This window comes from Cannabis sativa, chromosome 5 (genome assembly GCF_029168945.1).
Source record: "Cannabis sativa cultivar Pink pepper isolate KNU-18-1 chromosome 5, ASM2916894v1, whole genome shotgun sequence".
Lineage (NCBI taxonomy): Eukaryota > Viridiplantae > Streptophyta > Magnoliopsida > Rosales > Cannabaceae > Cannabis > Cannabis sativa.
This window is the reverse complement of record NC_083605.1, coordinates 73,727,466-73,752,257: the sequence shown is the minus strand read 5'-3', so window position 1 is coordinate 73,752,257 and position 24,792 is coordinate 73,727,466. Positions and strand designations below refer to the sequence as shown.

The 24,792-nt window shown below is 30.7% G+C and overlaps 4 protein-coding genes across 6 annotated transcripts; 1 reads left to right on the top strand and 3 right to left on the bottom strand.

Annotated features, from left to right (window-relative positions):
• Positions 1 to 2,674: 2,674 nt before the first annotated feature.
• LOC115716871 (uncharacterized membrane protein At4g09580) lies at positions 2,675 to 4,884 on the top strand. 3 transcript variants are annotated; one of them, XR_009687992.1, is made up of 5 exons: positions 2,675 to 3,175; positions 3,751 to 4,021; positions 4,106 to 4,276; positions 4,370 to 4,563; positions 4,641 to 4,884. XR_009687992.1 is itself a non-coding variant. In XM_061115970.1 (4 exons), the coding sequence occupies exons 1-4, from the start codon at positions 2,934 to 2,936 to the stop codon at positions 4,496 to 4,498; spliced, it is 813 nt and encodes a 270-aa protein (XP_060971953.1). In that variant the 5' UTR covers positions 2,675 to 2,933; the 3' UTR covers positions 4,499 to 4,884. The 3 variants fall into 3 exon arrangements, 1 of the variants encoding a protein (XP_060971953.1); XR_009687991.1 differs by having other exon boundaries at positions 4,632 to 4,884; XM_061115970.1 differs by having other exon boundaries at positions 4,370 to 4,884.
• A 2,089-nt stretch (positions 4,885 to 6,973) lies between these two features.
• Positions 6,974 to 10,338, bottom strand: LOC115716336 (uncharacterized). Its single transcript, XM_030645104.2, has 6 exons — positions 9,477 to 10,338; positions 9,308 to 9,366; positions 8,667 to 8,736; positions 8,423 to 8,548; positions 8,188 to 8,316; positions 6,974 to 7,586 (listed from the first exon to the last, which is right to left on the bottom strand). The coding sequence occupies exons 1-6, from the start codon at positions 10,104 to 10,106 to the stop codon at positions 7,116 to 7,118; spliced, it is 1,485 nt and encodes a 494-aa protein (XP_030500964.2). The 5' UTR covers positions 10,107 to 10,338; the 3' UTR covers positions 6,974 to 7,115.
• A 3,526-nt stretch (positions 10,339 to 13,864) lies between these two features.
• Positions 13,865 to 15,532, bottom strand: LOC115718099 (putative glucan endo-1,3-beta-glucosidase GVI). Its single transcript, XM_030647059.2, has 2 exons — positions 15,463 to 15,532; positions 13,865 to 15,335 (listed from the first exon to the last, which is right to left on the bottom strand). Exons 1-2 carry the CDS (start codon positions 15,530 to 15,532, stop codon positions 14,356 to 14,358), a joined length of 1,050 nt encoding a protein of 349 aa, XP_030502919.2. The 3' UTR covers positions 13,865 to 14,355.
• A 2,298-nt stretch (positions 15,533 to 17,830) lies between these two features.
• On the bottom strand, positions 17,831 to 22,248 carry LOC115716309 (DEAD-box ATP-dependent RNA helicase 38). Its single transcript, XM_030645068.2, has 9 exons — positions 21,925 to 22,248; positions 20,333 to 20,598; positions 19,928 to 20,221; positions 19,287 to 19,514; positions 19,126 to 19,191; positions 18,638 to 19,039; positions 18,433 to 18,541; positions 18,255 to 18,340; positions 17,831 to 18,153 (listed from the first exon to the last, which is right to left on the bottom strand). Exons 2-9 carry the CDS (start codon positions 20,588 to 20,590, stop codon positions 18,094 to 18,096), a joined length of 1,503 nt encoding a protein of 500 aa, XP_030500928.2. The 5' UTR covers positions 20,591 to 20,598; positions 21,925 to 22,248; the 3' UTR covers positions 17,831 to 18,093.
• Positions 22,249 to 24,792: the final 2,544 nt, after the last annotated feature.

Here is a 24,792-nt window from a genome sequence, read left to right as displayed (position 1 = left end):
ATTTTTCTTTATTTTAATGATAAGCATCTATTAAAACATGTAAAAAATATTTTCATACCATCAATTATTTTTTTTAAGCATCTCCATATTAAAGATATTCTTATACTACTAATAGGGTTGTTCATCCGATCCAATCCGTACTTTTTTGATCAAACAACATCCAATCCGCACAATAGCTCAAATCCAATCCAATTCAATCCGCAAAAGTGCGGATTGGATCGGTTACTTTGGATTGGTTACTTTTCAATATTAAATTATTTAATATTTATAAAAAAAAATATTTTTTTTTTCACATAACTAGCAACAAAATAAAACAAACTATAGTTATTTTATGTCTCTAACAACACATTAAATAAATAAAATAACAAATAACAAATTCAAAAGAAGAAGAAAAATTGTATATATAAAAAAAAATATTTAATTTTATTTTAAATTGTATGTAAAAAAAAAATATGAGAATAAAATATACATTTTATCTATTAAGTTTTGCAATATAATTGTATTGTATGTATTAGACTTTTAAATTACTATTTTCTTTATATTAAAATGTTATTTGTATATATAATTTTTTAATTTTGTTATAAATATGTGTGGATTGGATTGGATCGGTTACTTTTACATGTCAATCAACATCCAATATTTTGAATTTTCTAATCTAATCCAATCCACACAAGTGCGAATATCTGTACTTTACGGATTGAATTGGATTGGATTGTACGGTTTGGATTAGATCGACTATTTTATGAACACCCCTAACTACTAATAATATTATATCTAACAAGAGAGTTAAACAACAATTATTTTAGTATAAGAGGGGCCAAATAAAGGACAAATAACAAAAAAAATTGCAGGAAGGTAGAGAGGGTATAATGGTAATTTGCAGATTGACACTAATAAAATTGTGATGAGGTGGAAGTGAGTAGTGAAACACGTAAGCAGTGCACATGCATGAGTTGACCCACGTGGCAATCATTAAAAATATCACATGCTTATTATCGTGGCTTACTTCCACTTCTTTCTTATTTTTCTAAAAAAAAATCAAACAATTAACGACAAAATTAATTTAATAATATAATAAGCATTTTTTTTTTGAAAAAATTTTGTTGGTTAAGAGGATTATTTTATAAACCGATTTTGAAGAAGGAAAAAAAATTATGTGGAAACTTATTTATTTTCACAATTTTATTTTTTTGCAATGTATTTTCATAAATTTATTATTTTAATTGAATTCACAAATTTATTAATTAATATTAAGAAAATTGTAATTTTTTTAAGAGTATTATTATTGAACATTAATAGTATTCAACATTTTTTTATAATAATATTTTTTAACAATTCTCATTTAAAGATTAGAAAATATCTCATAGATACACATGTTTTTCGGATTTTACGACAAAAGGAAGGTGGTGGAGGATTACACGACACTAGCATGGTGGGGTCCATCAATAAAATAATTATCATAATTAATATATCTTAGAAAGTGACTAATTTTTAAAATTTCATGGGACTATTATTAGTTATATTTTTATTATTTTATGTTTATTTTTATTTTTAATAATAGTGTTGCTATACTATTTTGTTATTGTTATGTTATTTTAAAATTTCATGGGTAGGGCTTTATTCATTTATCATATGAGATTTTAGTCTTGCTTCATTTTGGAACATGGAAAGATTTTAGTCTTGGTTCTTTTTGGGACGTTGGAGGTATCTCAATTAGCTCAAAATATATTTGCATTAGTAACATGAGTATTCTTATTCATGTTCTAATCTGGCGAATTTTCAAATTTTTATTGGCTCCATGAATTATGTGCGATTATTTTTTACGATTGTTATTGGAATGGTTGATTGTTTCATTATTTCTTTTTATTCTAGATTGAACAATATAGAATTATTATTACCATATTTTTATTATTCTTCGCGCTTCTTTGATACTTCAAGTGCTGACGATTTATTAGTATTTTAGTTAAAAGTACTATTGGAATTTTCATTCTTATTTTTGTATACAACATTATTTATCTATACTATTGTTTAATATGCTTATTATAAGAATTTTTATTTTTCTCAAAAATAAATAAATTTAAGGGAATTATCCTATATACTAGTTTTAATTTTTTTTTTTTTTGTAAATTTACAGTTTGGAATGCACCGATATTTTCTTTAGTAGTTTTCATGAGGATTACGGATTTTGATTGCGATTTAAATTACTCTATTAGCTAGATATTTCTGTATGAAATTCCATAAAAATACAAAAAATAAAGTGTAAAATAAAAAAAAAAATTAAAAAAAACCCATAAATCTAATTGCCATAATATTATCAAATAAATATTTGGCTAATTAAGATTTTTTTTCCCGAACTTTCACATGTGCCAAATCATGCCCCTCGATTATTGAGATTCAATTTTACTGTTTTAGTGATTATTTTTATACTAAACCATGCTAACCAGACTTTGATATCTATCAAATCATATCATGTCTCTAAAAATTTAATATGTATTAAATCATGCTCCCTAAACTTTCATCCATGTTAGAATTTCTCAAAAAGAGAATTTTTAACGGCCAAAAAATTTAAAGACATGATTTGGTACATATAAAAGTTAAGACAAAAAAAATCTTAATTAATCTAAATCTATGTACTAAATATTTTTTGCAATTATATAAATTAGGCTTATTTTTTAAGGAAGCAGTTGATATCAAAAAATAAAAGTGCGAATATTCCTCATCCACCCCTTTCCTTTGCTTTAGTTTCTCTCTCTAAAATTTGTAGAGAGAGAAACAAAGAAGACAACAGACGAAGAAGAAGAAGAAGAAGAAGTGCCTCTAAAGGAAAGGAAATAAGAGAGAATTGAGGCTTTCATTATCTTTCTCCCCTTTTCTCTCTCTCTTTTTTTTTCCCCGAGAAAATAAAGGAAAATAATATAGTAGGCAGAGAGAAAATGATGAATAATGAGAATGAAAGAGATGCCAAGGTTTCTGGGTTGGTGGGATCCAATACCAATACCAATACCACCATTGTCAACAATAATAAGTTTCCATTGAGTTTTTGGGAGGTGACTGTGGCTTCCTCTGTGGTATTGGGATTCATTATTGGTCTTCTTGGGGTTTACTTAACCATGCCTTCTTCTGACTATAGCTTTCTCAAGCTCCCTCGTAGCCTTGAAGATCTTCAAATCCTCAGGTAGTTTTTGTTTTTTTCTTCATTTTTCAATTTTTATCTTTTTATGGTTTGCATGCATGTTTAATTTGTGGTAAATGTTTAATCTTTATGAAGTTTTTATAATAGGTGCTGCAATTGGGTGTTTTAAAGATTTAATTTTGGTGACAATTTTTCTGGGTTTCGAGTTTGAATCTAATAAATTGAGTGGTTTTGTTGGTTTTAGATTTAAGGGCTCATATGGGTTTTCGATTTAAGCTTGTATTTTGGAAAATTTTAAAACTTGGTACCTTTTAGTAAATCCCATAAATAAAAGATAAAAATCAGTCATCTATGATAGATTGGATTTCAATTTTTAAATTCATCAAGAACATTTTATTAGCTTGAGTTGAGTGGAACTCTCTTTGTTTTCCCCTTTCATATAACATTTATGCATAATGCAGATGCACAATGTTCAAAGATTGTCTTTAGCAGTTTGATAGTTAGATTTGTGTTTTTCTATGAATGTTGTGGTTTGCATGCATGTATAATTCATTCTACATTTTCAAAAGAAATAGTTGTAATGAGATATTCATTGGCTTTTGTCCTTTTTGGTGCAGAGAAAACCTTGAAAGTTACACAAGTGATTACACTGCCCAAGTGCTGGTGGGCTATTGCATTGTTTACATTTTCATGCAGACTTTCATGATTCCAGGAACTGTGTTCATGTCTCTGCTCGCCGGATCCCTTTTCGGTGTCTTTAGAGGCGTGGCTCTTGTTGTTTTTACTGCAACTGCTGGTGCTTCTTCTTGCTATTTCTTGTCAAAGATGATTGGTCGTCCCCTTGTGTTCTCACTTTGGCCTGACAAATTGAATTTCTTTCAAGCACAGGTGAATTGCAAACTCGGCCCGGTTTGTTACTCGTTTCAATTTGTCTTGCAAAATGGTTTAAACTATTTGTGTTAACTCTCTCAGGTGGCTAAAAGAAGAGAAAGGCTGTTAAATTACATGCTTTTCCTGAGACTGACTCCAACTTTGCCTAATACTTTTATCAATGTTGCTTCTCCAATTGTTGATGTGCCTTATCATATATTCTTTTTCGGAACTTTAATCGGTCTCATACCTGCTGCTTATGTTACCGTGAAGGTATATTAACACACTTTCTGTGACAAATTTGAATGGCTTGAGAGCATTTGCTCGAATATTTTATTGAAATGCTACTACTTGTTATAACTACAGGCTGGAATAGCTCTTGGAGAGCTGCAATCCATTGGTGATCTCTATGATTTCAACTCGATTGCCACTTTGTTCCTCATAGGAATTGTCTCAATTACACCAACACTAGTGACAAAGGAGAAGTCTCCGTAGGACTATAGGGTAGTAGCTCAGTTTGCTCGGTAACATGGACTCGTGTTCTGATGGCAGACGTTTCGGTATATCCCCTCATTTCGTTATCTGCCTTGGCTTATCGTTTTGCTTATGTCTTAACTGTATTTTGCAGCCATTGCAGACTATGATGGGATGCATGGAAGTGAGTCGCCTGATGAAACTCTCTGCAGTGTGGTTACCTTTACATTTTACACTTGGTTAAAGATGTTTGATGGGGTTGGTTGGTTTGAGTAATGGAAAGAAAAAGGAAAGGAAAGGGTGTTGTGAATGTGTTGTTTAATTTGGATAAGTAGGAAAGAACTCTCATCTCAATGTGTATATTTTAAATAAGAGTATAAGTAGGCCTTTTTTATCTTTTCAAGTTACCATGGTTTCATTGTTAGTGTTAATATGTTTCTCTCGTTTACATTTGTTGTTAACTTAAATGAAATGGTTTAACAAGTGAGGAGAAGTTGAATCAAATCAAATTTGGTTTAACTTAAAGGGAACCAAAATTGAGGAGTGAAGTGAAAGTTAAGGTTAGTTTTGATCTTAATTTTGATGTAAATATATATGTTTTAAGTTGTGATGGAAGTCCAAATGGTATGGTTTATAAATAAAGTGAGCTATTATTTGGTTGAGAAGAATATTAGAGCTAAATGGACAAAAAGAGTGGATTATACGTTCAATGATTAGTTTTGAAAAGAGGACTAATAAGATTTGGTCTCGTTATTAGAAAAGAAAAGAAAGCAACTTTGCCAAAAAGAAATTGATAACTTAGAGATCTCGGAGTTGTCCATTAGATAAATTTTATATAAAGTGATGTTACATAATACATATATAAATAGGTGTATACCCATTTCTTAATTTAGTATTTGTATTTTTAATAATATTTATTTGGTACTTTCTGTTTTAAAAATTATACCTATTTGGTATTATAAACTTATAATTTTTTGATAAAATTTTATCAATACAATGAAACTGTCTTCAATTTTGATTACATATAACTTAAAAGTTTGATCAAATTAATAAATTATATTATTATATTTTATTTTAGAGTATTAAATATATACAATTTCAAAATATAAGGATCAAATAAGTATTATTATATTTTTTTTTTCAAAAAAAAAAGATATTATTGAAAATATAAGGTACTAAATGTATTTTTCGAGAAGAGTAGGATACAAAATGAGTATATTTTCTATATATATTGAGAAAATAATTTTTTACTATTAGAATTATAAATTTAATGTAATGCAGGACCTGGTGGATAACTTTTAGAGTTGTTAATTATTGAAGTATTTTTTATAAGAAAAAGTATCAAATCCTATGTAAATGATAGATTAATATCTTAAGACGATATGTGTACTTTTGACAACTATAAATGTTATATCTCATTGAAGATATTCTTAGGTGAACAACTTACAAATAAAAAATATTTGTTATAGTTCAGACTGTAAATTAATCAAAAAATCTAAGAAAAAATTTGAAGTATGAAATTTTAAGAACTCCAAGATGATAGTTTTCTAGTATACTAAAGGTCCAAAAGAGAGCTAAGATCATCTCTAGTTTGGCCGAATTGTAATGAAATTACCACTACCATTCAACTTGTTTGGTTATGTTTTAAAAACTTTGTAATGTCTTTACAAAATAATATTTAAACATTTTTAATTGTTGCACTTTAATACTTAAATATTTCTTTTAAGTAATAATACGTAATGTTAATTTATTTTGTTACAATTAGATTTACTTCACAAAACCACTTTTTTTATATTATTATGGCTAAAAAAAATTAAGTATTAAAATAGAACAATTTAATTATTATTGCCATAAATAACATTATATAAAATAAAAATTATAACTCTACACATCACTATTATACTACATATATAAAAATAAAATTTAACTTTATATCTTTATTTTATACCAAAAGAAATTAAAATAATACTATTTTTATCACTACACCAATTTTTCTTATTATCATTCTAAAAATGAATCAAACATAAGGGTGCATTTAAAAAGCCACATTGTAATTGAATTTGTGTGTAATTGAAGGTAATTACACAATTTGGCATGTTTGTCTGACCATGTAATTACACTGTAACTGTGTAATTGAAAGTAATTGAGGGGTTCCAATTACACTCTCCAATTCTCATGACCCCCCATGAGAATTGAATGTAATTACACTGTGTAATTACTAAAAACTTTCCATATTAAACATTAGTTACTAAAAAATATTATTTTCCCATGTAATTACTGACTATTTTGCCGAATAAGATATTAGGAATTCATATGTAATTACCATCTCATATCCAAACTCATTTGCATTTTAAAATATAGTGTAATTACTACACTGTGTAATTACCACCCTAATAATTACCCTACCTAGTAATTACACAGTTACTTCCAAAAGCACTCTAATAAATATTAAACAACAAAGAGCTGAATGGCCTCACCCATCTTCTAAAAACAGAGTAGCATAAAAGAATTGGTGTATTTAATTCAAGAAACGAAAACCCAGAATTTCCTTTTAACAAATTGCTTAGTTGATAAAATACAAGACATAACAGACCTTTAAAATTAGCATAGAGTATTGAGAACCCCTTTTAACTGTATTCTATCTAACTTTCTTTGCTTTTTTATTCTTGTGGAAACTATCCGGAGTCCGGCTATCCATCTTGCGTTTCATGCCTCCTTGTTTTGAAGCACCGCCACTGTATGTTGCCTTTGCTTTCGCCTTTCTGGCTGCAACCGCTGGTCTTTTATCTTTACGGGTACGTTCAACCACTGCTTTCTTAGTTGTCAAGATGGGCTTCTCTGGCCTTCTGGCTTTCGCTACTTTCTTTTCGACACCAGTTTTGCTAGCACGCAGACCCTGGTACGATGTAGAAACAGTTGAAAATACCTTTTTACTATCAACCGCAGTCTCGAAACTCCGAAACTTCTTGGACGGTGAGCTACTTTTATCTGCAGGTGTTGGGTTACTTCTCTTAGATGGGGTAGCAGTATCTGGTTTCGCATGAAATAGCCTTAGCTCCCTCTCCCGAAGCTTCAAATTTCGTTTCCTAACTACTGCAGCTGCAGCTTCCTGTAAGCACAAAGACAAAGAAGATGATCATAAATTTTCTGTATGTGTTTATAAAAGCAACATTAACAAAGAAAACTCAGATAATGTGATACTGCAAGTATTTTACAAAAATTGCGAGATCCAATTCCATCAGCGAAATCAGTGTTAAAAATAAACAACGTTCCTTTCTCAAACTAAAGAGTCTTTTTCATGATTCTCCCCGTCAACATAAAGAAGATAAAGCAACGGTGATCTCTCAGAACATCATTTAGTGCCAATATTGGCTTGCCAAGACAAACTCAAATACTAGAATCTACTGCAATAGTGTCATTGTCCCAATAACTATATGATACATCGATATCGGAGTATGCTTTGCTTACAGCTAACATCACTAAAGGCCCAATCATAGCCAAAACACACTTAAAATAATCTACTGTCCTAGTCACTTGTTCGAGAGAACAATGCAAGGCCCAATGAGCAGACTTCCACTTACCTAATCATGTTTCTAAATGTATGTCTTATGTTTTTCTGCATGCACAACGGTAACACTCCAACCAACCATGTTTTATGAAAGTAATGCAAATACGTTAACAGATTTGTGTGCATAAGAGTTGTAACATACTTTTGTTTTAAACAAGACGTAAGCAAAACCCTTTCCAAGATTATTATTTGGATCTCTGATTATTCGAACCCCTTCAACACTGGATCCCATATCACTGATACCACAAAACACTTGGTAAACTTCTTCATCCTGCAGAAAGAGAACACATACATTACAAAAAAAAAACGTAGGAAAATATGGGACAAAAATTTGAAAACTACAAACATAAAAGATAAGTTACAAATGAGCAAATCACCTTTACATCAAATGGTAGATTGCCCACAAAAACAGTTCTCTTATGATCAAAATGAGAAATCTCTTCTCCCTTCATCTTCTTGCGAGGAGGGCATGCCCTGTCAACTCGGATGTGATGTCCTGCAACCTAAAACCACATACATAATTTGAGCATAGCATACATAATACCTTTACAGTTTCATTTTCATATTTAAATAGAGAAAATCATAATGAGGCCAAACACCTAATTAACCATTAGCACATACCAGAGCCATATTATGAGACAAAGAAGCTTGTGCAGATTCTTCTGTCTTGAAAACAACATATGCATGAACGCTGCACAAAAAAATAAATCCAACAATTCCACTGTCAGAGAAAATAACACCAAAAAGAGTAATAAAGAGAAAAACAAACATTAATAAATCAAAGCAAACTTGTACTTAAACATTAAGATGAAGAAAAAAAAAACTCCTATCTTCTAGTAATGACTGTGATGTGCTTAAACTCGCTCTCCAGGATCTATGTTTACCCAACAGTTAGAAATTATAGAGTCACACACTGTCCATAGAACCCGCATTTTCGTCATATTCGTTACGCCCCAATGGTGGGGACAAGCCAACCATGTAATTAGACATTGATACGTAAAAGATAATCAATTACACCACCCAATGAAGAGCACATTTTTATTTAAACACGCACACCCACAAGTCTAGTTCAATTAAAAAGATTCCTATACTATAAATGTTAAATTTTCTTTCACTAACAAATTGTTATGAGCATAGATATTCTAGCAAAATAAAAAAACCTCATATCTATTGAACAACCAACCCAAATTTCAGTCAAATAAGATTTCAATGTGTCTCATTAGATTAACATCCAACCCAACAATTGATCAGAGAATCATTACCTGTCAGCAGCTTCATGAAACTGTTTCGTAATCACTGCTCCCTTTCTTGGCTTCTTGGTCTAGTCAAGCATAAAATTTATGAACATGATAAATAGCTATAATCAATCAAATGAATAAAGAGGAAAACCTATAACAAATCAACAAAATTCAAAGAAAAAAAAACACTCACATCCGTGATTGGCACAGAACGAATCCTCACAGAATCAACCTCCCCAAATTTAGTGAACTCCTTAATCAAAGCTTTCTTCTTCACAGACAATGGCAAATTCCCAACAAACACAGTCCTCAAAAGTTTACTCTCATCATCAAAACCTTCTTTCGATACCAACATGTCCGCTGGGTTATCCACATTCTTTCTCTTCTCCCCAACTTTTCCACCAGGTCGTTTAGCTTCATCCACTTCATTATCCACTCCAGCCCCAAACTTTCTCACCTCATATTCTTTCTCTAACTCATCTCTCTTTCTCTTCTTCTTCTTCTTCTTCTCCGTCACCACACCATCATCGTCCCCACCCAATTCAGAGCTCTGCAACCTCTCTTTCTTCTCCTTGCTTCTCTTCCTCTTCTTCAGCTCATCAATATCCATGCTTTGGAAAGCGCCATCAATGGGGTTCACAGAAGCCTCCCCTTGAGTTTGGTCTTGGGGCTTTCTCAAGAATGGGTTAGCGTCAGAGAAGATTGAAAAGGAGCCGTCTTTGGCAACGGCGTCTCCGAAGAGGGATTTGAAAATGTCCGACGGAGGAGAAACAGCGTCGGTATTTGAGGCGGTTTCTGGGTCCTTGGGTTTATTTTTCCCCATTGTACGTGGCTTCTATGGTTGAAATCGGGAATCAGAGAGAGTGAGAAAGAGAGAGAGCTGAGAATTTGAGATGGAAGGTTTGAATTGGGAACCCTAGGGCTAGGGCAACGTAGCGGAGAAGACGACAGAAGAGAGAGGAAATTCAGAAATTGAATTAGGTTTCGCCCTATTCCAGCCCTCTCCCTTCAAATCGGGTCGAATCGGGTCGGTTCGATTATTCTGCACAGAAATACTTTTATCATTTTTAAATTAAATTTAGGGAATATCTTTCATTTACTATTTTTTTTCTCTTTTTTTTTGACAAAGTGATTAGAATCACTCATGAATTTACGATGCCCACATCCGCCACCAGCGCTGGAACCTCCTCGAACCAGGATAGCTCATCGTCTAACCGCAGAGCATGCTTTGCCAAGCCATGGGCCGCTAAATTCTCAGAGCGAGCCACATGGGACAAAACTGCCCCCGGAAATTTAGACAATAAAGCTATAACATCTTCAAACAACACTCCTAACTTGTTGAAATACATCTCCCCATTGTTGATAGTCGTCACCAAAGCTAATGAATCTGAATAAACTGAAAACAAATCAAAAAAACCAAAAATTTTTATTAGAAAATAATCAATCCGATCAAAACACTCAAAACTCAAAATTGAAAACCTAGATCCCCATATAAAATACTATAACTAGCCAAAGGGAAACCCTTTGGCTAGTAGCAACTTAACTCTTGTATTTTACTTCATCATCATCTTAGGATTACTATCCCTTACTAAGACCCTAAAACCTAAAAACTTTTGATATGTAATCTAGTAATAACAAAAACCTGCAATGCTCCCATCCATAGGATATCAAAAGTTTACTTTGAAAATTATCGCAATAATAAAGTAAGCAACGAATAATGTATTCAATAACCTTGATTATCAATGATTAGTGTAATTCAATACAATGAAACAAAATAACCTTGATTATTAAGCATTAATGACCCATTAATTCCATAATCCTTCCCAAAATAAACAAAATCAACCATATTAATTCATTATTAATGTCTGCATTTCCAAAAAATTACAATTTTCTTTATTGTACTTATCCCAAAAAATTAATTTTTATACATATTTATTTACGATAAAACTTTATTATAATCAAATCAATCTATATTGAATTGAAATTAGTTAAAATAATGCAATTCAGTTATTATGACATAATTATTCCTATTTTAATTTCCAAAAGACAAGTTGTAAAACTTCCAAAAATTATATCACCATAAAACATTTATAATGATACCTTCTTATACGACATAGATTACAAACCAAATTCCATAAAGTTTGACTTTCTAAATATATCTGAACACAATAAATTCGCATTTGACAATTAGTATTCCCACCTCCTTTTATTACAATATCTTCGTATTTATTATTCTTCAAATTACTTGATTAATTTTAAATAATAATATTAGAATCTGAATACTAAATTCTACCACTTTCCCTTTTTGCTAATAATTCCTAAAAATATGAACCAACCATAGCTAAAAGCTATTATCGTTTAAACTTAATCCTCCTTAAACCTTATTTCACTTGAAAATATTTTTAAAATATCACTTTAAAATTTTTTTACAGCATACTTTAACTTAAAATTTATCTAGTGCATAACTTGTTTATTTTGCAATTTTATTGTGCTAACATTTTGTTATATTTTCAATACAAGAAGCCGTAAAATTTTAAACAAACTACCCTAAATAATTAGGGGCCAGCCATATAATAGGCTATAGCCTTGTAAGGCGCCAAAGCCATAAAAATGGCGCAAATATAGAACAAACCAATAACAAAAAGATTACATTATATCCCATTATAACAATTCAACATTATAGAAACAAGAAATTTTCGGATAACAAATTCTTTGAAAAAATCTTTATAGTTTGCTCCGTACTCTTTCCTCTTACAACTATCAAAACAAGCTATACAAGAAAAATAATAAAATTAAAAACAGAATATACAAAATTTAAAATGCAAAAGAAAAAACTTGATGGTAGATCTTATAAGAAAACAACACCATATAAACTTTAAAGATTTTTTCTATATATTTTGACATTGATTAGAACAGAACAAACCTACACGAATTCATTGATGAAAAAAATGACAAAAAACTAAAGAGAACTTAACTCTAATCTTATTGAAGAGAGAACAAGATAAAAGAATGTCAGAATGAACCTTACCTCCGGTGCTGAGAAGAAGATGAGAGCAGGCCGAAAATCTTTCATTTACTACTTGTATTTTGATGAAAAACATATTTGATCCTTTATAATTTTAATAATATTTAATTATTACTTTATAATTTTAAATTATACATATTTTAAAATAAAATTTAATCAATACAATTTAATTAATTTAAACAAATAAATTTTTTTTTGAATGAATAAACAAATAGATTTTAGTTATATGTAATTGAATAATTAAATTTAGATTGAGAATTCATAAAATTTTAAACATTTTAATTGTATTAATAAAATTTTATCAAAATTTTTTGAAATTAGGATTCTAAATAGGAATGATTTTAAAATACAAGGTACTAAATAAGCATTATTAAAAATACAATGTACCTTCAAAAAAAAAAAAACACAATGTACCTAACTTATATTTAGATAAAACACAAGGTACCAAATGTGTAGACACTCTTAAAGTAAGTAATTTGCGACGTTAATACCTAAGTTTAACTCTCAGTAAAATAAATACCTAAGTTTAATTAACGATACCTAAATTATATTTCGGTAACTTCTGTATGTACTTATAAAATGTCAAATCATTATTCACGTGTTATTTTTTTATGGGTAAATACCATTTTAGACCCTGTGTTTTGCAAAAGTTACAGATTGGACCCTGTATTTTGTTAAATGACAAAATGGACCCTGTATTTTCTAAAATAGTAAAAATAAGACCCTCAGCTTAATTTTTAACAATTTTTTTTTTTTAATATAACCAACTTGAAGACAATGCTTAATACGAACAAATACAAAAAAAATGTAAACAGTTTTGTCATAACACTTTTAGATCGGATTATAATTAAACTTTATTTTGACAAAAAATCAATTCAGGGTCCTATTTGTTCTATTTTAGAAAATACAGGATCCATTTTGTCATTTAACAAAACACAGGGTCCAATTGGTAACTTTGTAAAACAGAGGGTCCAAATTAGTATTTACCATTTTCTTATTAATATATTTAAATTAATTTCTTAATAAAAAAAAAAGAGTAATTTGCGGCAAAATATGAGGTTGAGGTTGGATGGTTTTTTGCAAGTAAATTGATAGTTAAGGGGGTTTTGCCGCAAATTACTCAAAAATAAAATTTAATAACTTGGACTACCGCGGGACCAAGGTCAATCAAGCATATGGCTGGACTATTGCACAATGCTCCCTATATTAAAAAGCTTCTTTTTTATCATCCTTTTTATATATATATATATATATATATATATATATATATAATATAGTAAATACTATTTTTTTTTTTGTATAATGTATAGTATACATAATAAATATTTATAAGATCAAATATGCACTTAGCAGTTAAAAAATTTGATAAAATTTTATAGTCCCAATACACATGAATTTAAAAATTTTGTTTATTTTAGAATTTATGAAGTTATTTTTTTAAAAAAAAAAATGGGATTATTTTACAAATATACAAAAATAACAAAAAAAATTATAAAAAATACGGTTGTACGAAATTTTAAATATTTTTATGATTTTATTTATAGACAATACGATATTTTAATATGTTGTACTCTTGTTAATTTATTGTTAATATTATTTTCTTGTTACTTTTATGTAGTTTTTTTGTTGTTTTAGTATTATTTTTATAGAATACTCTAAAAATATTTTTTAAAAAAATAGAAGTATAAAAAAAATTAAAAAAAAAAATAGAACATAAAAGTGTAAAAAAAATTTAAAAAACAATGTATTATGTAATCTCAAATTCATATGTATCCAAAAAAAACACTACTCAGTCCTAATTTGACGTTTCTCTTTGCATTTATCTTTCTATTTTCCATTACGATTGGTACATACTTTGTTTTCATTTTAAAACAATAATAATAAAGATCGACAAAAACAAAGAAAGAACTCTCTATAGTATAAAAATTAAAAACACGATGATGAGAACAGACCAACCAAGATAATTAATCATCTAAGTACAAAATTATGATAATTTATTTAATTGTAATTAATAGCCTACATAATTGGCCCTGAAAAATGATTAATTTCACATGAAATTAACTGGATAAACCTCCATCTTATTGGGATAAAAAAGCCCAAAATTTTGCTCAGTCCCTTGAGGCTTAAGATTCTCATTAAAAATAGCAAAAACATAAGTCTCAACACTCTTTCCAGGCCTCTTGGGAGTTCCATTACCATTACTCACATGACTAATCAAATTGTTATTATAAGTTTGTGCATTAGCAATAGTAGCATACACATCACCACTATCCCCACCGGACGGCCACCCGCTCTCCGACACAACGATTTCAACACTTCCACCGCCACCATCGCACCTCTCCAAGGCCGAATAAACGGCATCAACCATAGCACCAAAAAGGGTTTTGTACTCCAAAACCCCATCTCTAGCCACAATAGAATTAGATGTGAACAATGCATAAGACAAAGAGATATTAACTGGATTGTTGACGTAAGCAAAGTACGGGTACACATTTACTAATAAAGGAGTTTGTGTTGTGGCTAAAAAATTTACTATCGGTCCCATCACTGGTAGGGTTGTATTGGAGAATTTTCCATTAGAAGGAGGGTACGAAACTCCCAAGACCGAAGTGGCTACTGCTGTTGTTACTGGGATTCGTCCTGGGATCAAGCCTGCTGCTAGGGCTTGATCAAGTGCGGATTTTAAATTTTGCATGGCTGGAAGTACGTAATTTTGCATGTCACTCGGGATGACTTCATTTCCAGCCGATATGGCTCGAATTTTTAGGGTTTTGGCGAATGAGATTACGTTTGTTTGGACCCAATTTGAGGAAAATGATATGCTTGTGGAGAGTTGTTGAAGATCTTGATTTAGGGTTCCAAGGATTACTTCAATGCCTGAGTTTTGTAGAGCTTGGAGGGCTTCTATGTTGGGATTGAATAGACGAGTTTTTGTTATGTTTTTGGATTTTAGGAGTAAAACGACGTCGTTTGGTGTTGGTAGATTGTTCCCTAACATTCCGTAGTTCAATCCTACAGCTCCAGCTTCTGGATTATTATTATCATGATAAATTTATATGTATAAACTCATCAAAATCAAATTAAAGCCAATAAGCCCTATGATAATAAGTAAGATCCTTATATTATAGAAAAGGAAAAAAAAAATAAGTAGTACCTGTTTTTATGATGAACAAATCAGAATAAAGAATGGCAATGAAAACAAAGAAAATTGAAAGAAGACTCATAAAGGAGAAATTATTTGATTTTCTCATGTTGTTGTGTCGATTGATCTCTCTGAATTTTGGATCAAAAATATACTTATATTAATCAAATTGAGGGGAGAAATTAATAAGGAGAAAATACATACACTAAAAGACAACATGCAAGACAAATTTAATATATAAATAGTTGAAATTAATATGTATATATAGTATATTGATAAATGAATCAAATTAAAGAATATAAAACTATACTTTGGACGATGTCTATGATGTTTTACTTAATATATATCGTTGGAAATTGAAAGTTTTGGCAGCTATATATTGAGAAATATTGAGAGATCGATATTAGCCTCTATGCTCTTCTTATAAATTATAAGCCACACCTAATGTCTTTGTGTATAAAAATATATTACTTCTTCAAAGATAGGGTCATTTCAAAAAAATAACTACCAAAAAGTGCACTTTCTTTGTATTTTTTTCTCATTTTTGTGGGTTGAATATTTAAGTAAAGGGCATTGTTATTATGTATTAGTGGTGTCTAATACTATTTAAAGTAGTATTTTGTGATTGGTTAGTAATTCTGTAAAAAAATATTTATATTAAATTATATGAGATTCAATACTTAATTATACCAATACTAATATTATACATTTAAAAATATTAACGATCCATTTTAACAATTCTCAACAAAGAACCATTTATTATCATTGATTATATAACAAATGTAATTCATTTTTTTTTTTTTTTGTAGGAAACTCACTAAATAATGTCAGTTAAGTCAATAGTATAAAATACTATAAAGAGAGATATTAACAGAGAAATATTAAAAGACGCCAATAGTGTTTAACACCCTCCTATGTGTCAATATCGTTGTTGGTCCAATTAAGTATCGAATCTCATATAGTTTAATATAATAATTTTTAAGAAGTATCGCTCGCTAGCCAATCGCAAAGCGATATGTCTAGAGGTACTAAGCGGTGAGGCTTGGGGCTTGTTGTGGTAAATCTGTGGTCTGGGTTCGTAGCTCCTTTAGTGCTGAAACAGTGAAGCTTGTGGATGCATGTCTCTTCTTCTCCAGTGCAGTTGTGGTTGTAGTTGTTGTCTTTGTTTTTTGTTATTTTATTTCAGATCTAGTTTTGTTTTGGCCAGTATTACTTTTATTTTTTAGATTTATTTTGTTTGTTTGTTCTAGTTTTGGAATTGCTCTTTTTTGAGCCTTGAGTGTTTGTGCCTTAGTATATCAGTGTATTAGCTCCATTGTCGTTGGTTCGTCCTTATCAGGAATAATTTATATTTGCTTATCCATAAACGTTGTAATGGAGTTTTGTCTTTGGTTTTAACTATTGAATGAAGTTTTGAACTTTCTTTCAAAAAATAAATAAATAAACATTTACTTATTAATTCAAATGATAGTAAATATTTAAATTTTAATAATTATAATTATTTTTTATATAATTATTGATAAAAAATTAACAATTCATTTTTGGCCAAATTATAATTAAAAAGATATTTCTTTTGGCCAAATTTGTTAAGTTTATATGATACATGTCTATTTCTACATGTCCTAAAAGATAGACAATGAACATTTGTTATTTTAACACTTTTCAGTTGACCCAAACAAAGATTTAAAAAGATATTTATAAGGTGTAGAGGTAGGGCTCCAATCTAATACCGAATAAATATTTGTACTAATAGGTTAAGTTGAAAAATGTCTCTTTTATTAATTAATTAATCAAATTTATTTTTAATTTTTATTTAATTGAGACATATCTCTTTTTATATATAATATACCTAAGGGAAATTTTATTTACACCCCAAAAAGTTTTAAAGGCACCCCATTTTGATATTTTTTATTTTATATAAAATTTATATTTTTAATTGTACTAATTTCTTTTAACTTTTTTCTTTCAATTCATATTCTTAAAAAATATACCTATCCAACAAAAATAAAGTGTATTTTAAATATTATGACAAAAAAATTAAAATAAAAAATTATGTGAAATTTTTTAAGAAAAAAATAAAAAAAAATACACATGAGTTAGAAAAAATTATAAAAATGAAATCAAAATAAGTATTGAAATTAACATAAAACAATGTGAAGAAAAAATTTTAAAAAAATATTAAGATTAATTTTAAAAAATTATTTAAGTTTATATTTTTTTTAATAATGGGGTGTATTTATAAGTTTAAGGGGTGCAAATATCACTCCCCTATACCTAAAATACTTGATATAAAAAAATCACGTAAAGAGTATCTTGAAGTGACAGGAGTAAAATTGATACAGTATTTAAAAAAAAAACTTAAAAATAAAAGAAAACAATATAAAAAGAGTATAAAAACTAATTTACTCAATACTAATGGTCATAATATTCATTAGTATTGTTTTTGTTTTTGATACACATGATGTAACTTGGCCCATCATTCATAACTGATGCAACCATGAAAAACTGTAATTGTAAAATTAAAATACTCATCCTTCCTCAATACAAAAAACACAGCATATCACTTGTCTACATTTTTCTTTTCTTTTAAACACCAAAGCTTTTTCAAATAAAAAGGGATCATACTCATTAGTCATATACATCTCATTCAAGTAGACCCGATTGCTTCAATGCTTTTTCAAAGTCTTCCTCACTATTATTCACCTGCAATTAATTTAAGTGGCAAACACAAAATTAGACTCTAAACACATGTATTTATTATTTACTTTGGTAGAAAACATATCAATCATAAAAGCTAAACTTACCACAGTCACTTCACTCTGAAAGTAGAGCTCAATCTTTCTCATTGTGGCTTCATCTCTATCACCACAGATTAAATTAAATACAGCACCTGAAACACAAAACACAAACCAGTTTGGTATTCTCTTTGGTAAGAACTCAACATGACATTGACTAAAACAATTAATATGGCTTGAAACTTACCCTTCCTCCCAAACCGACCAGCCCTTCCAATTCGGTGTAGGTAAACCTCATAATCAGGTTCTTGGGTATCATACTTAATCGGCAAATCATAGTTGATCACCAAATTAACCTACATGAGGACACATTATGTTATTATTTCCATTTTCGACACTCATGGGCACATATCAAAGGAATATCTTGAAGAAAGAAGAAAACAATAATTAACCTGTTGTTGGTCGAAACCTCGGGCAAGAAGGTCAGTTGTAATAAGAACCTGAGTTAAACCATCTTTAAACTCTTTAATAATTTTGTCTCTCACTTCTGGTGTGTTAGCACCTTGGATGGTCGTCACAGCATACCCATCATCCACAAGCTGTTTATGCAGCATGCTTGCGCTGTTTCGTGTTCGGACAAAAATAATCCTTTGTCCAATGTTTTCACCCAGATCAAATATTCTCTCTTTAATTATTTGAATCTTGGTCATCTCATCAGGACAGTAGACCTTGTACTGTTTGACGGACGCCAGAGATAAGTCTTCTTTCTTTACAAAGAGCTGGTTGTAATCTTTAACTATCTTCGAAACAAAATTCTTGACTGTTTCATTAAAAGTTGCAGAAAACAGAAGCACCTGACAAAATATACAGTAACACACAAGGTGAGAAATATTATGACAAAAAATGAGGAACATAAGTGAACAAAGGAAATTTAACAAACCTGGCAGTGAGGACTACTTCTGTCAATATCCTTCTTTATTCTCAAAGAATCATCTTTAAAGCCATCCTGCAAGAAATTTTAAATAAGATAGCAAGCATAAGTGACATAGGAAACTTAATTCTATATCAAACATCAACTTAATTTGAAAATTATAGTATTACCTCTGCAAGCATGTGATCAGCCTCGTCAAAAACAAGAATTTTCACATTGCTAACCCCCAATTTCTTCGCAGACATCCATTTCTTAATGGTACCAGGCGTCCCAATTACTATTTGAGCCGACACAGGTGGTCGTTTGTTAATGGGTATATAGTTTGTGCTGTCCATCGGAATGGCACACTCCGAACTTATTCCTGAGTACTTCCCCATTTTAAGAAGAACCTCCAAATTCTGCCACATTCATTCATTCCATCAACCAAAGTTACAAGCAGATCAAATTTACTTGGTCATAACAACAGAGGATGTATATAAACCAAAGTTAAATCAAAAGGGCATCAAGAAAAAGTTTTATTGAAAAAAATAACTTATTTGGATAACCAATGATTTCATTGAAACAGAAATCATTTCTACAGTTTCGCAGACACTGCATCCTATCACTGATCTATACAATCTTTAAAAGGCATGCTAAGAGGGTCATAATGAGTGAGGAATCTAAGCCTAAAACTCATCGAAACCAAATGTTCTGTCCAGTTGGCCTATTCTTGAGGGAAAATTTGCTGAATTGCTACAAACAGTGCTTTCTTCCATATCAATGTCAATAAAATAAAAAAACTTAAAAATTCATATAAATTAAATCATGATACCTGAATAGCCAGCTCTCTGGTGGGACAGATGCAAATGGCTTGAGGAGCCTTGAGCTGGGGATCAACACGGCTCAACATTCCAAGCACGAAACAAGTGGTCTTACCAGACCCATTATGTGCTTGAGCAATCAAATCCTTATGCGGAGGCGTCAAGATCATTGGCAAACTAATAGCTTGGATCTTACTGGGCTTCTGAAACCTCATCTCCACATACAAGCCCTTAATCAACTCCGCTCTAAGTTCTAATTCCTCAAAGGTCTTAGCCGAAGTGTAAGGCGTTTCCCCAGATATAACCTGTACCCCAAGGAGAAATTTCTTTTATTCACTGACTTTGTCTCAAAAATCAAGCATTAACTTTAGTCCAAACCAAAATCAAGATAACAAATGGGAATGAATCAATCATACAGCTTTGATATTGGAATCCTCAGCTTCATCTAAGAAGCTGTTTATCTTCTTTTCCTCATCAATTTTCAAATTATCAATGTTTACTTCTGATGATGAAGCAGACAAGGTGTTTTTGGACTCTTCGTCCTCCATATCGGCCCAGCGTTTAGTTTCCTTCACTGGGGTTTTGGTAACCGCTGGTGGTTGGGCGATGGTGGTGGTAGTGGTGGCAGTAGTGGTGGTGGCGGGAGTGGCAGCATTAGAATCAGCGTCAGACATGGTTCAATCTGAAAACATAACAATAGTAAATCACTGTTAATAGAATATTGAAAATTATTCTGAAAACTCTCAAGGATATTGCAATGCAAACAAGTGATATCTACTTATTTTTCTTCAAGTAGGGCTATTCATTGGATCACATCCAATGTTTTTAAACCCATCTAGGTCCAATCCAATTATACATTGGATGTTGGATTTCTCCAATGGATCCAATCCAATATTGTAGGCTCAACCGAATCGATCCAATAAATCATTGGATTGAATCGGTTCCATCCAATGGATGAATCCCTGTATTAGATCGGATCCATCCAATACTTTTGATCCAATATTTTTTTAGACCGTTTTGGATCCATCCAATCCAATCCAAGAGTAAAACCTGATTTTTCACCTAAACGGCTAATATATTAGTTCAAAATATTACAACCCAACATAAATCCAACCTAATTGTAACATAAATCCAACCTAATTGTAACATAAATCCAACCTAAATTGTAACATAAGTCCAACATAAATCCATCCTAAATTATAACATAAGTCTAACATCATGTTATAATAATACATGTTACATAAACAAGAGTATACAAATTATGAATATCATACAATCCTTCATCAATCCAAACTCCAAAGTGACAATCTCACTCAATTCTGAACAAATACTTTTTTTAGGTTTGTTAATACTACTCTCACTTTATTAATTTTAAAGATTACAACCAAGAAGAACGATTTTCAGTTTCTTATTAATAATGCTTTTTTAAAGCAAATAAAGTATATATTTATTATGAATTTAAGGTCAGAATAAAATTGGTAAAATTGGGGTGCAAGAGAGAAAAACATATGATTTGGAAGGTGGTCAACTCTGAAACAAAGAAATGGACAAAAATGTTGTGATTTTTGTATAGTGCTGATCTGAAATTTAATATAAAACATTCAGACTTTGTTGAATTGTCATTTTGTCTATGCTCGGGTCCAATCAAATTCAGTGCACTCTCATTGTTTTAAGTCCTGCCTTCACTTCTTTAATGCAACTCTCTTTTATATTTTTTTTACATGTATCTATAATACAAAAAACTAAAGAAAACACTTAATTTTGACACTAATTCATTCCAATTTAATGTATGATGTCAAATGTTAGCAAGTTCATTCCAACACACAATTTAATATCTGAAAACCACAAAAACACATATTTACAATCAAATATGTATTCTAATTTTTCAATTATCAAATCAACTATTATGATTACATCTTTTGATCAAGTTAATTAGACAGATTATGGGACAAAAATGACCTAATTAACTATGAAAAATGAAAAAAAAAAAAAGAGAAAGTTAAAATACCTGAGTTGCTGCCGTTTGCGATAGAGAAGATGTGTTGTCGTTGGTGAAGATGCCGTCGGTGACTTAGGGAGAAGGTGGCCGGCGTCGTCAAATCGCTGGGCAGCGAATCACCGTCGTCGTCCACTCTCTGAGCAGTGGGCAGCGGCTTCAAAGAGGGATGAGGTGCGAGAGAGAGAGAGAGATCTGATGAGATCTAGGGTTTTGCTTTTTTTGTTAAATTAAAAAGGAGAAATTTGGGGCAAAGTCCCCAAAAAATATTCACTTTCTTACAGATAAGTTTCTAACTTCAAAAAATTAACGTAATAGTCCCTAAGATTGCTATTTTCTTCAGTTCGTTTGTACTCAATTTAATAAACTTGTTAAATACTGATAAAAATGACACGTGTTTAAATATTATTGGGCTAACTCATAATTTTAATAAAAAATAATTTAAATATTAAATAAATAAATAACTTTAATATTTTTTTAATTTTCTTTTTCATTTATTTTCTCTTTGACTCAATCTTCTCCATCATCTTCAAGCACGCACAGATCCATATTTGTTTAACCAATTTTTTTTTTGCAAGCTCTATTTCATATTTTCTTTCTTTCTTGTCTTCCACCACCATTGATTTTAACTATAACTCGTCTCCTCTTCATCTCGATGTCACTGATTCCCTTTCTCTTTCCCACCTTTACGACTGCGTCTCTACTACTGGCCTCATCTCCATCAAGAAAAAATTCACAGTAAATCATCCTTTCTTGTCTTTGTCTTTGTCTCTCTCTCTCTCTTTCTCGACTCCACCTCCCTTTCTCATTCTTTTTTATTTTTATTTTAATATTTTTACAGATCTAGTTTGTGGTGAAAGAAAAAGGTGAGTTTAATTGATATTTTCTTAACTTCTTGGTGAGCGATGAAGGGAGCTTCAAGAACTACATGGATTGGAGTTCAAAGCCCGACGAAGGCCACGGTAGCCTTGACTCTAGAGAAAGACGAGGAGATCCGTGGTGGCACGCCGAAAAATACGTTCAAACAGTGTGTTGCACGTGTGACTATTTTATTTTATACGCGAGTAAAAAAGACTGTTTGAACATTGTTTTCTATATTGTAAATTATTCTGAATTTCTCAAGATTTTGTTGGTTATCTCATATAGCTATAACGTACATCAATATGAAAAAAAAAAAATTGACTAAAAAGTTCTTCTGGATACCGAAACAAGTCAAGGGTGCATCAGTACATCTCTTTTAAAGGGGTGCACTGTAGAATCACCCAATACTTCATAAAGCCAGTTATAATTTTTTTAAATAAAAAAAGTGGGGATCAACTCTAAAAAATATTGAAGTATAAACATGAAAAGAACTGGTTCCATAACAAAATAAATAAACACAAATAATAACACACATTAACTCAAATATAATATAAAGAAATCAGTTATATTTATCAACTAGTTAAAAATTTGAGACAAAAAACTGGTTATGTAAAACAACTAAGATAAAAACTTACACACAAAAATCAGTTAAATAAAATAACTCAAACAAAAATATTCATTCAACATGCTCCAACCTACCAAATAATTACTCATATTACATGTACTCAAAAAATACTCCTTCACTATGTTATATAACTAGTTTTATTTTAGTTATAACCACTTTGAATTATTTCATGTTATTTATTTTTATTCATTGTAACATTGTTATAGAACTAGTTCTATTTTAATTATAACTAGTTTGAATTATTTTGTGTTATTTGTTTTTGTTCATTATGTTACAGAACCGATTATATTTCAATCATAACCATTTTGCGTTATCTTATGTTATTTATTTTTATTCACTATGTTATAGAAACAGTTCTATTTTTATTTATATCTAAGATATCTACTTTTGGTGACTTTTCCGATGACTTTTTCGGTGACTTTTCTGACAACTGTAACTTTTCTGTCAAATTTTTCAGCGACAATAACTTTTCTAACATACTTTTCCGATGAAACTTAATATTCTTTTACAAATATAAAATTTTTGTTTTTCTTTACAAAAAGACATAAAAAACTCCATATAAATATAAATAAAAAATAAAAAAAAAACACACACACACATAACCCAATAATATAATTTATTTAGGGAAATTTGAAATTGCATGCTTATAATATCTTAAATTTTTTTTCCTAAATTCATAATTAATAAAATTGGTCAAATATGACCACATTATTATTTTCCCACAAATACCCCTCCCATTTAAAAAACTAAAATCAAAAGACTTAGTTCTCTCTCTCCCTCTCGCACGGTACACCCACACACCACATTGGCTTCACCTCCGACGACGACAGACGACCACCCACCGCCACCGATAGCACCGCACGATGACGGACGACCACCCACCGCCACCAGCACCGTTATCGGAACACTCCGATGGAGACCCGGACTGTATCGCACAAAACCATTTTTTTCTGGTTTTTTTCTGGTTTATCTCTCTCTCTCTCCGAAAACGCAAAAAAAAAAAAAAAAAAAAAAATTGTTCCAGTCCGATGGTCGGACCATGGGTACGACCATCGGACACGGAGCAATTTTTCTCTCCGAAAACGCAAAAAAAAAAAAAAAAAAAAAAAAAATTGTCCCAGTTCAGATGGTCGGACCATGGGTCCGATGGGGTCCGATATCGGACCCATGGTCCGACCATCGGACCTGGGACAATTTTTTTTTTTTTTTTGTGTTTTGAGAGAGAGAGAGATAAACTAGAAAAAACCCAGAAAAAAATAGTTTTGTGCGATACAGTCCGGGTCTCGATCGGAGTGGTCCGATAACGGTGCTGGTGGCGGTGGGTGGTCGTCCGTCATCGTGCGGTGCTATCGGTGGCGGTGGGTGGTCGTCCGTCGTCGTCGGAGGTGAAGCCG

Excerpts from the sequence above, each read along its gene's own strand:
- LOC115716871 (XM_061115970.1), top strand. The coding sequence starts at position 2,934 with ATGATGAATAATGAGAATGAAAGAGATGCCAAGGTTTCTGGGTTGGTG. Across the intron at positions 4,022-4,105 it reads TGAATTTCTTTCAAGCACAG|GTGGCTAAAAGAAGAGAAAG; the intron begins GTGAATTGCAAA and ends TAACTCTCTCAG. Across the intron at positions 4,277-4,369 it reads CTGCTTATGTTACCGTGAAG|GCTGGAATAGCTCTTGGAGA; the intron begins GTATATTAACAC and ends TTATAACTACAG.
- LOC115716336 (XM_030645104.2), bottom strand. The coding sequence starts at position 10,106 with ATGGGGAAAAATAAACCCAAGGACCCAGAAACCGCCTCAAATACCGAC. Across the intron at positions 8,549-8,666 it reads TGTCTCATAATATGGCTCTG|GTTGCAGGACATCACATCCG; the intron begins GTATGTGCTAAT and ends ATGTGGTTTTAG. Across the intron at positions 7,587-8,187 it reads ACGTCTTGTTTAAAACAAAA|GAAGCTGCAGCTGCAGTAGT; the intron begins GTATGTTACAAC and ends TTGTGCTTACAG.
- LOC115718099 (XM_030647059.2), bottom strand. The coding sequence starts at position 15,532 with ATGAGTCTTCTTTCAATTTTCTTTGTTTTCATTGCCATTCTTTATTCT. Across the intron at positions 15,336-15,462 it reads TTTGTTCATCATAAAAACAG|AAGCTGGAGCTGTAGGATTG; the intron begins GTACTACTTATT and ends ATAATAATCCAG.
- LOC115716309 (XM_030645068.2), bottom strand. The coding sequence starts at position 20,590 with ATGTCTGACGCTGATTCTAATGCTGCCACTCCCGCCACCACCACTACT. Across the intron at positions 18,542-18,637 it reads GAGGTTTCGACCAACAACAG|GTTAATTTGGTGATCAACTA; the intron begins GTTAATTATTGT and ends GTCCTCATGTAG. Across the intron at positions 18,154-18,254 it reads TTCAGAGTGAAGTGACTGTG|GTGAATAATAGTGAGGAAGA; the intron begins GTAAGTTTAGCT and ends AATTAATTGCAG.